The sequence below is a fragment of the Octopus bimaculoides genome, chromosome 3 (assembly GCF_046866305.1).
Source record: "Octopus bimaculoides isolate indiv1 chromosome 3, ASM4686630v1, whole genome shotgun sequence".
Lineage (NCBI taxonomy): Eukaryota > Metazoa > Mollusca > Cephalopoda > Octopoda > Octopodidae > Octopus > Octopus bimaculoides.
Window position 1 is genome coordinate 78,987,119 of NC_142930.1, and position 12,254 is coordinate 78,999,372.

General features: G+C 45.1%; 1 protein-coding gene across 1 annotated transcript; it reads right to left on the reverse strand.

Annotated features, from left to right (window-relative positions):
- Positions 1-1,137: 1,137 nt before the first annotated feature.
- Positions 1,138-4,699, reverse strand: LOC149136606 (uncharacterized). Its single transcript, XM_089349289.1, has one exon. It carries the CDS (start codon positions 3,162-3,164, stop codon positions 1,659-1,661), a length of 1,506 nt encoding a protein of 501 aa, XP_089205415.1. The 5' UTR covers positions 3,165-4,699; the 3' UTR covers positions 1,138-1,658.
- Positions 4,700-12,254: the final 7,555 nt, after the last annotated feature.

Genomic DNA, 12,254 nt, shown 5'->3' on the forward strand with positions numbered 1-12,254 from the left:
AACTCTAAACCCTAACCCTAAAACCCTAACCCTGACCCTAAAACCCTAGTGAAAATCGTGTTATATTTACAAAACATTCACGAACATGAGTTATATTTTACTGAATGATTGTGTACTTGCACGTGTATGCGTTTGAGAGAGCGATAGAGGAGGTAGAGAGAGGGGAAGAAAGGAATAGAAGTAGTTAAAAGTTTTCTTATAACGGCTTCTCTTCACTGCCTTCATTAGAAATCTATAGATGCACTTACGCACATAATAGAGAAAAATGAAACAAATATGGACGACTTGCTCCGAAACACCACCGAGTGGGGAACACTTCTCAAAAATAACCTGCAGTTTTTTCTTTCAAAATTTCTATATTCTCGAAATGTACATACATCAAGGTATATTTGTAGAAAATTTCACGAAAAAATATTCATTTTCCTGGAAGTTAAGAGGAATTTAAGTGGAATTTCCGAAAATTGTCCCCCACCCCGCTCCCCAAACACTTTCACCGAAATTTTTTGTATATTCGGAATCTACATAATAAATAATATATGCATAGAAAATTTCATAAAATAATATTCATTTTTCTGAAAGTTATGACCTTCCAAAGTCGGTCGGTACAACTTTGTAGTTATGTCACATTGACGAACGTGAATGATTGTGTTTACTTGCACGTGTATGCGTTTGAGAGAGCGAGAGAGAGATAGAGAACGGGAGCAATGTGTATGTTGTTGTTACAGATTACGTATGTGTGGTTGTGTGTGTTTTTACGTATCACTGTTATGAAAAATAGGTAAAGAATACTGAGAAGAAAGTTTAATCTATGACGTTGTATGTATCACTTTCCCTCTCTGTTGAGCGCGTGTGTAAGAACGCTGTTCCAGGTAGAAGGGAAGAAATATAAAAGTTGCTAGAAACAACAGCCAAATCTCCCTTAAATCACACAAAGTAAACGGAATTTTAAAAATCTAATTACTGCACTGGAAAGTTCACATCGAGAAAATTCCATTGATGTAAAAAAATTTTACGAAAAAGTGGAAAATGTGGATTTCTATAAACTTTTAAAAAGGCTTCACACAGACACACAACTTCAGCTTTATATATTAAGATATACAAATACACACACACACACACATATATACATATGTGGTGTGTGCGTACGAGTAGATGTAATCGCCTTACCTCGGTTTTCCTTTCCTCGACTGCGAGTCCGTCTTGCGGTATCCGATCCTTGAAGCTTACCCCGACCCAAAGTACACTAGGAATAGCAGCTGCTTCTCCCAAACTTTCCCAAACCTAGACCATCGCTTAACACGTCTTGTCCTGACCGCAGCCCCGTTCGAAAAGGGCACGAATGCCGATCGAGGCTCCCACTGCCCTTTTTCCCCTTCCGGTCGACTCGCCCTTCCGGTCAGCCTCCCCAGACACTGACGTCATACCACACGCCACCCTGATCTTAAAGATCACGTTCACCCCTACTCCAATCCGAAGTCCGCCATCCATCCGGGCGGGCGCCCTACACGTCGAGATCTTCTCAAGCTAGGTGGCTCGTTTCCATCGCACTCTTCATCCGACGAAGTGGCTATCCTGCGCAGATCCAGCACGTGACGCGGCATTCCATCCACAGAGACATTGTTTCTGGAATTGATCGCTGTCACTGTTCCCCTGCCCCATTATGATGTGCAGCATGCCTTCGGCGGCTTGACCCAAATTTCCTCCCCTACTTTCACGCCAGCGGGTCCCTTCTTTTCCTCGCAGAACTCCGGCGTCTTACAGGGATGCCTCCATTCATATTTGAACACCGCTCTGTGCGGCACAGACTCTTCCGCTTGTCCGGATCGGGGAGACATATTGTAACAGTAGACCGCTTCCAGGGGCGAAATGTGCCCCCTTTCAGCCATGGCCTTGATCGTCCGATGGTGCCTCTCAACGATTCCGTTGCCACTCGGTCTATACGCCGCTCTAAGTAATCGTCGCACCTTCAACCGGTCAAGCATCTCTCCCAACGCTTCCGAACGAAACGCCGCCCCGTTGTCCATTAGCAGTTCTTCCACAGGACCCCTCTCCAAGAATATCCCGTTCAGAATGCGGGCAATCTCATCGGCAATGCCTGTCCTCAGCTCCCTCCAAATGGCCAGCCGGCCCGGCCCGCAGTCGACCATGCTGAGATACATTTCCTGACGGTAGTGCGCCACATCCACAGCCAGTCTCCTCCAGTTGCACTCTACTGAGAGGTTACCCTGCTCATGCCCACCCGGGGCGGGGTCAATGGACTGGCATCTGTCACATTTCGCGACCACTTTCTTAACGTTTCTCCTAGTGACGTCAGCATCAACCATTTTCGCCAGATACAGGGTCCTATCCACCCCCAAGTGGTGCATAGCATGTAGCTCCTTCAGTTCGGAGTCACCCAGCCGACACGCTGCTGCTATCCCTTTCCTTGCTTCCTCCGGTTCCTCCAGCCACGCTTTTTTCACCCTGGTCAGTGCGTCCGCCCTGTTTCTTTCCGAAGGCACGAAAACCACGTTCAGCTTCAGTCCAAACTCGGCGATCAGCTCTCCCAGAACACCTAGGCGGCGTTTCACCAACATCTCCGCGGCACCTTTCGTCCGGACTCTCTTCTCGCTGGTAATTACTGTTCCTACCCAGCCGACCACGGTGGCCGAATCCGTCCGGATCTCGATCGAGCGCAGTCCCCATCTCAGGGCCAAGTTCACCCCTTTCAGCACCGCATCTAGTTCGGCGACATTGATGTGGCTGAAGTCGTCCGCTTTCCGTAGCCAGGCCGCATCCTCCACCTCAGCACCTTCGATCTCCAACACAACCCCTATCGCTATACTGCTAGCATCACACCAAACCGTCCCGCACTCCGTCTTGGACACATACCAGTTTCCTCTGACCGGGTCTTCCGCTCTCGTTCTCTCCAGGATTTCCCGCATCATCGCCTCTCCTACCTTGTCACTCCAACTCCCCACCTCCGCTCGTCTCTTGATGTAACTACATGGAATGCGCAACCAACCAGCGATCGGATAGTGTCCGATCAACTTCCCACAAACCGAGAACAACTCTCTCCTGCTGACGCTGGAACTCAGCTCTGGGATCTCGTTTCCTCTCCGGAACACCAGCTCGCCCGATCTGTCTTTTTGTAGCTTCAGCCCCAGCGCAGCTCCCCCCACCATCGACTCAGGCGGCTTCGCAATCAGCCCGAACCTCTCCAGGTGTCACACTACCTCGGTGGCTGGCACTGCAGTCTCGTCAACCAAAATGTCGTCGATGTAGGAACTGGTGGCCTTCCTTATTCTCTCCTCTTTCCCTAGGACGGACTTGAGCACCATCGCCATAATTTTCGGAGCGGAATTCAGCCCGAAACCCAGCCTGGTTAAGCAGTACGTCCGGCCCTTGTACCGCACCAGCTGGTATCGCCACAGCTTGTCACTCACACAGAGCTGCAAATATGCCGACTTCAAGTCGACGATCGTCGCTGCCTTGGTCGACTGTCTCCACACACGTAACGTCTCACCGCAAACGTCTGTTGCCTCGCCTCCCGTGTGGCACGATATATGGTCGTTCAGTTCCCTAAAGTCCAGCACCGGTCTGACTTTTCCTTTCGTCGGCTGCACCACCGCCATCAGAGGCAGCACTCCACTCACCACCTCCTCTTTCCACGGGACAAGGACTCCTTCCTTGATCCATCTCTCTACCTCCTCGTCGAACTCGACGTCGGCGTGACCTTTCAACGTATGCTGATAGCAGCTCACCCTGTTCTTTAGTAGTGGGGGCTCGTCCTTCCATCGCCACTCTATCGTCCACCTCCGACCATCAAACGCCGCCTGAAAATCTTTGTCTTCGATGGTGTAAGCGGCGCTGTCCTCGACGGGGCTCTGCTCTCCCTGGCGGTCCCGACTCACGGCGCACGATGCCCCCCCACGTTTCCGAACGTGACCTCATCTCCTGCAATCCTAACGCCACCAAGACGGTTGATGGCGTCCATCCCCAACACGACATCAACCCCGTCTATCACATAGTCGATCACGATCACCCGTAGCCTCAGCGCCGCGCTCGGTAACGCTATCTCCAGACTGGAGCTGCCCCTGCAACGGATCTCTCTACCGTCGACCGCTCGGACGCTACTCGTCCCATCCTATTTCTTCGCCACCCTTGGCGTCACGAGGGTAGTCGTGCAACCCGTGTCCACGAGGGCCTTGAACTTCTTCCCCTCGACCTCGACCACGGGCAGCGCCTCCACAAGCGTCTCTACTTGGTTGCGGGGAAAGTTTGAGAGGCAGCAACTTCCCCACGGTCGTTTCCCTGGTCGCATTCACGGGCGATGTGCCCAGTCTTCCTGCATCGATAGCAGACGGGCCCCGATTCGGCGCATTCCCTCGCCATGTGCGGCCCCTGACATTTGAAACACCGGCCCGAGAACGGCCGCTGTCGTTGCTCGGTAGGCTTCCTCACGCCGCTCTCAGGCTGTCGTCTGTCGGAACGTGCCTCTGTCGCCGCCATCGCTATCGGCTTCCTTCCGACGTGCTGTGTCAACACGCGAGCTTGCGCTACTAGCTCGCTGAGCGCCATCTTCCTCCCGCCAGGCAACTGCTGTAATCGGATCCCTACGTCGTCGGGGAATCCATTTACAAACGCCAGCCGCGCCGCTCTGTCCAGGCCTTCTCCCGTAAACCCAGCCAGCGTGGCCAGTCTTCGCACTTCCGCCGCGTATTCATCCACCTGTTCTCCCCCCCCCCCCATCTAATCGTTCCTAGTTTTACGAAGGCAGCGTACTCGCTCTCCGTATATGCCTCTCTCAGCCTCCGTTCGACGTTCTCTGCACTTAATCTTTCTTCCTCGTCCATTTCTAGGTAGAGGGTCAGGGCGCTCCCTTCCAAGTACAGAGCCATGAGACTCGCCACATCACTTATTCCTTGCAGCTTGGCAACGAGCCTAATTTTTCGTATCCAAGCCATCACATCTCCTTCGCCATTAAAAGGCCTGATCACATCGCTGGCGATCTTAATCTTGGTGGCTGCCATCGCGGCGAATTTCTGCACGTGGCGCCGAAATAGCTTGTGGTGTGTGCGTACGAGTAGATGTAATCGCCTTACCTCGGTTTTCCTTTCCTCGACTGCGAGTCCGTCTTGCGGTATCCGATCCTTGAAGCTTGCCCCGACCCAAAGTACACCAGGAATAGCAGCTGCTTCTCCCAAACCTTCCCAAACCTAGACCATCGCTTAACACGTCTTGTCCTGACCGCAGCCCCGTTCGAAAAGGGCACGAATGCCGATCGAGGCTCCCTCTGCCCTTTTCCCCCTTCCGGTCGACTCGCCCTTCCGGTCGACTCGCCCTTCCGGTCAGCCTCCCCAGACACTGACGTCATACCACAACATATATGAAAATTGAAGAGGTAAACTCAGAAACAAAGTTTTTGGTCAATCGGCAAATTCCCAAATAGAACACACATAGACATACAATTTTTAAAATATAAAAAAAAATATATATACATTAATACAGGTTAATATATAGATTTGTATTGATCTGTATTAATATGTATTAATGCTCTTTACTCTTTTACTTGTTTCAATCATTTGACTGTGGCCATGCTGGAGCACCGCCTTTAGTCGAGCAAATCGACCCCAGAACTTATTCTTTGGAAGCCTAGTACTTATTCTATCGATCTCGTTTGCCAAACCGCTAAGTTACGGGGACGTAAACACACCAGTATCGGTTGTCAAGCGATGTTGGAGGGACAAACACAGACACGCAAACGCATACACACATACATATATGTAGTGAAACTACCTATCGCCATTAGATACAAAACTACCTATCGCCATTAGATACAAAACTGCTATCGCCATTACATACAATCTTCTCATTTAAATATAAACAAGCGAGCGTAGTGGAAAACACCAGCCTTGTCATCACGTGACTGATTATTATTTGAAGCGGCAAATTCTTCGAACCTTTCCCGCCAGAACGCAAACTGACCAATCACAGCCCTTAATAAGGTCACGTGATAGTGTTTTCTTACTACCGTCTTGGAGCCTTCTTAACGCTTTAAATAGAGCAACTCATACCCAACAAAGTTGTCTCGGTCCAGTTTCTCTTTGAGATCTGTTCCGTGTACCACACGACAGCAGCAGCAACAATCAGCCAGCGACCACTTCAACACCTTCGTCCAGCCAACGATGACCACCGCCGTCACCACATCAGCAACACGATTCTACGACTACTATCCAGCGTCAACACGACTTTCTATGTACACCAAACCAAACCACCGCGGCACATCTCTCTCTCTCTTCGATTCTGTTAGGTGACTTAGCTTCACCACGATAATAAACAGACAAGAGATTTCAGCCTGCGATAAACGTCTGTCCTCAAGGCCCTGGCATCGAAGCCAAAACACAACTAGTGATAAGCTCTGCCAAACGACGAACGACGAACATCTGTATAACAAGAATCACGGCCCGGCATCGATGCCACGACATCACAACTAGTGATCAGCTCTGCCACACTCACAGCCAACTCACTTCACATACAGACTCATACTATTGTGTACTAAAGAACTGGTATAATTGCTCACGTGTTATTGACTCTCTTTCTATCTGCTGTAATAACTCACATACACACACATGTATCACTCACATACATACTTTTCTTTGTATGACGGCCTGTCTTTGATTATGTTATTATATGTCGCATTCACACTCTCACACAGACATACATCTTTAACGCTACAATAAATATTTCTGTTATTCATCTTATACGGTTGTGGACTTTCATTACTGGTCATCTATGTTATCGTAGCATAACATATTATGTATATCATCTTTGATATATTATTGTGTGTTCGACCGTGTGACACGTTTAAATAAAAGGAGTCCTCTGTTTTTCCATTCGTCACCATTTCTCCTTTTTGAGTTCACACGGTCGTCCCTACATACACACACACACACACACACACACACACACACACACACACACACACACACACACACACACATATATATATATATATATATATATATATATATATATATATATATATATATACGACGGGCTTCTTTCAGTTTCCGTCGACCAAATCCACTCACGAGGCTTTGGTCGGCCCGAGGCTATAGTAGAAGACACTTGCCCAAGATGCCACGCAGTGGGACTAAACCCAGAACCATGTGGTTGGTAAGCAAGCTACTTATCACGCAGCCACACCCGCGCCTGTATATGTATTTTTTAAAATATTAAAAAAATTTTACGTCTATGTGTTTTCCGTTTGGGAATTTGCTGATTCACCTAAACTTTGTTTCTGAGTACTTCTTCAATTTATCGTTCATCTCAGACTCACTCTGAGCACTTCTCAGCCCATATATCTCGAAAGAAAGGTTTAATAGTGTGTATGTATGTATGTATGTATGCATGTATGTATGTATGCATGCATGCTTCCATATATGCATGCATGCATGGTTTAGAAACCATCAATTGAGATCTATTCAATAAAATATGATCCTGCTCTACTGACATCTCTCAACACACCATCTTTGTCTCTCCTTTTCCAGCTGGAGTAGCCAAGTATTTTCTTGACAGCAAGATATCTGTTCTTATCCCACCATTATACTCTTGTAGCAGGATGTGTTGCAAAAGGTGTTGATGTAGCAGATGAAGACAGGCATGTTGACAACATCAAAGTAAAACAATGAGGAAAGCATCGGAATGTAGTTTAAATAACTTATTTGATCCACACTTGTATTTACATGTTGGATACATAAAGTTTGAGTCCCAATATCAATGAAAGCTGCTACATAAAGTTACCAACTGCTTCGAGTTGGCGAAGTAAAAAAAACAACAGGAGAAATATTGTGTCGATGTGATGAGGTAGTACAGGGCATGTTTTGTCTCTGTGTATGTATTGGTCATTTGGTCAGGTCGTGTTGTCTTTCTGCCCTGTCTGTTTGTGTTCTGCTACAGTGCTGTATCATTGGTCTGCCATCTAGCTCTCTTGACTGCTTGCTTGTTGCTAGTCGTCTGCCTATCTGTAGTGTTTGACTGTATTTATAATGGTCATCCTAGCTAGAAGAACAGACATACCATAGGAGTAATTTCTACCTATGTAGGTCGCCAGCCGTCCAGTTGAACCCTCAGTCACAAAGCTCAGGTCGGAGGTCGAATGGAAATCCATCCATCACTTTTTGAGAGGACAAAGAAATTTCAGTTAAAGTTTACATCTTTGACCTGGAAATGAAAATAAAAAAAAACAAAAAAAACTGGAATGGGTGTAAAATATTGTGTAGGAAACGAATATGAAAAAAAAAAAAAACAATGCGCGCAAAGCACAGGGAGGGTGGAGAGAGGACTTGGGAAAATTCACAAGATCCGAGCTTTTCTCTCATAACTTTTAGGAAGATGGGGTTTTTTCAATGAAATTTTATATAAATACCTTTGTAACGGCATACATTATGACTATAAAGTAATTTGTGAGGTAAATCTTGAGGTGGGGAGAGGACTTTCCGAAAAGTCCCAAGATCCGAATTTTTCCTCTTTATATTCCGAAATCACATTCAACTTTCTACAGATACCCTAGCGTAGTACTACTACACTACGTAGTGTTTATTTCTACTCACTTTCAATAATTTTTAGTGTTTTGCCTTCAATTTTGTTTTATTTTCAATTATTTTTATGCTTTTTTAACCCTTCGTCGTTATTCTCATTCACTCATTATTACTTCTCTCTCTCTCTCTCTCTCTCTCTCTCTCTCTCTCTATATATATATATATATATATATATATATATATATATATATATATATATGTAAAGATAGAGATTTGATTGTAAGCTTGCACAAGATCGATCTTTGAAAAGACGCGAGCTCCATGCAATGAGCTAGAAAAGTCCTGTAAGATGAGGTACAGGATAGGAATTGGGTACGGTGCACTTATTTAGTGATTGATAATCACCGCAAACTCGCCAATCTGTTGATGACTTCTTGGGAACGTAGTGTATTGGTGAGGACCAGTTGCTGCTGGGTGGGCAGATGATTCCGAGGTCGAGCATGTGCTGGAATTCTCGCTTGGTGGCCTTGAGACGATCTGGTGGTAGCCTTCGGAGTTGTGCAGCAACAGGTGGACTGTGGGTCTTGATGTGGTAGGTAACTTCATGCTTAATAGGCTGACTATGGAATACTGATCAAGTGATGTCCAGGTATTGTTTAATGATAGCACTGTGATGGGTTGTCGTTGTTTTCTAAAATGGTTGGGTTGACTGTGGCCATACGAACGGTTATACCATGCACAGTGAGCTGAGTGGTACTGTCAACAAGTCTTCTGTACTTGATATCTATAAAGAGACCGAAATGATGAAAATTAGCTCCTAAAATAGGGGTTGGTAGTTTGGCAATGACGAATATCAATTGGAAATTGTGGCGTAGTCATAAGTTCAGTGTTAGGGGCTGTTCACTGTAGGTTGGAATCAGTGAGTAGTTGACTGCCTGAAGACAGACAGGTGTCTCTTTTCTGTTGCCTGAAGTGCAGGAAACAGGGATTATGCTGACTTCCATGCTGGTATCAACAAGGAAATGCATCCCTGTTAAACAATCACAGACGAAATACAGGCAACTTTGTGGGTGAGAGCCAGGAACTTCCATCGTGTTCAATTCCTGGCTGTGTCATTTCCCGAATGAGATGCTGAGAAGGAGCATAAAATCCTTCATTTCTGCGCCCATGTTCCAAATTTACGGTGATACCAACAAGTTTCCTGTGAGTTCCAGGAGGCATTCGAGCTTCGTGACTGCCTACGAAATTGATGCGCTTAGCTGCTACTTTGATGGGGAATACCAAACGATAGGGCTTTTATCTGTGTTGTCAGGGCCTGTATCTGTGATGCCTGCTGTGTCATCAATGAAAGCAAGTTCGAAATTTCGGAAGCACTGGTTGAGGAAAGGAAAGGAAAGGATTTGTAAGAGGAATGGCTGGTGTCAAAGTTGATAATGTTGAATATCTATGTGGTTCCTCGGCAATTTTGTCTGCAAGCTCTGCCAGTTCCTCAATGGAAGTGGATTCTTGTGTAGAAGCGAGGACTACCTGCGTGTTGGAGGGTAGACGCTGGAGAAAAAGTTGCTTAAAGATCTTTACAGAGAGGATCTCATCACCCAGAAGCTGCTTCATTCTCCATAAAAGCTGGGAGGGCATTCTTTCTCCCAATTCCTCCGATGTAAGGAGCTGGTGGAGATGCTTTTGCTGGGACTTTGAAGTGAGGGTGATAAGGATTGTTTTGAATGTCGTACGACACAGAACCAGGTGGTGCCATAATGAGATCTCGGACCGTGTTCATAATCTTTGGCGATAGGGAACTGATTATGTGCATAAGGCGAGATGCATCGCTATCTATTCAGTTTGAAGAAAACTGGGCCTCAATATGATGAAACCACAATGTGGAGTCATGTGTCTAGAATGGTGGAATCATCAGTGTAATCACAACCTGGAATGCCATTTACTGTGGATGAGTTCGCCACTGGGTTGTGTTCTGGTAGAACCATAGTGTGATGACTAATTGCAGCAATTTTCCAGTTCTGATTTAGTGATGCATGATGTGAAAGCTGTCATTCTTCGTTGGGAATACTAAATGTAGTGGGATGTGTAGCAAAGAGTGTTGTTGATAAAGCAGATGAAGATAGGCGTGTTGACAACATCAAAATAAATGAATGAGGAAAGCATTGAAATGTAGTTTATAAATAATTTATTTGATCCACACTTGCAGTTACGTGTTGGATACACAAAGTTTGAGTCCCAATATCAATAAAAGCTGCTACATAAAGTTACCAACTGCTTCGAGTTGGCGAAGTTAAAAAAACAACAGGAGAAATAGTGTCGATGTGATGAGGTAGTACAGGGCATGTTTTGTCTCTGTGTGTGTATTGGTCATTTGGTCAGGTCGTGTTGTCTTTCTGCCCTGTCTGTTTGTGTTCTGCTACAGTGCTGTGTCATTGGTCTACTATCTAGCTCTCATGACTGCTTGCCTGTTGCTAGCCGTCTGCCTATCTGTAGGGTGTCTGACTGTATTTATAATGGTCATCCTAGCTAGAAGAACAGACATACCATAGGAGTAATTTCTACCTATGTAGGTCGCCAGCTGTCCAGCTCAGTTTGGAGGGCGAATGGAAATTCATCCATCACTTTTTGACTGAACAAAGAAATTTCTTTCGCACCTGTTCGGCCAGTGGTGGATCAGGCGAACGAGAATCCTTAGATTCGGTTTTGAATCTCAACTCGGAAAATCAAATGTTTGTTTTTACACTCTTGTCTCTTAACACTTGGCATAAACCACTTCTCTCTATGCTATCCACATCAGTCAAGGAGTCTTGTCGCCCAAGCTACTAGGTGACCTAATTCTGGTGAGATGAAAAAAAAAAAAAAAAGGAACCCCGTACACTCTGTGCAATAGCTGGTGTTAAGGTCATCATGCAGTAGAAACCATGGCAAAAACAGACTTTAGAGTTTCACATAGTTCTCTGCTCTGTCAGATTTCGTCCAACCCATCCCTGTATGGAATACGGACGCTAAAAGATGATCTACTTTTGGTATTCGAGTGCTATTTTCTTCACCATATTTTGCACGTACGTACGTATGTGTATGCATGTATGTTTATATGTATGTATGTATGTATATATATATATATATATATATATATATATATATATATATATATATATATGGTGGCGCATATACACGAATAAATATTCATAAAAAATGTAAACATACATTAAAAAATACACTCGTAGACAAACACAAACATATTTCCAAAGCTGGTAAAAATGCTCAAACGAAGTGATATGAGTTTGACTGAAAGAAAATATTACAATAATTTGAAATTGCCTTACATATTGCTAAGGAATAGAATTACTGATGGATAATTTGATAGAGTAGAAGGTACTGTTATGTTTTTATGTCACAAAATGTAGGTTTGGCCGGAAAATTTCAACTCACAACTGCTGCTAACATTTTATAAAGTACAAATAATAATCTTCTCTGAGCTACCGCAGAATCCGAGACATGCAGGTTCAGACTGACACAGTACTACATTCAATCAAACATGTCACAAATGGCAGTTTTGTTTTTAACGAAATGAAAATATCGTTTAATTGGAGCTATGGAACCATAGGGTACATCTAATTAATATCCTACAGCATTTGTTATAGGTATTGCTCGATCAGGTCGCCCTGAGTTTATACAACTACAACAATTGGCAAAGGAAAACAAAATGCAAAATGTAACCATTTATTGTTATCA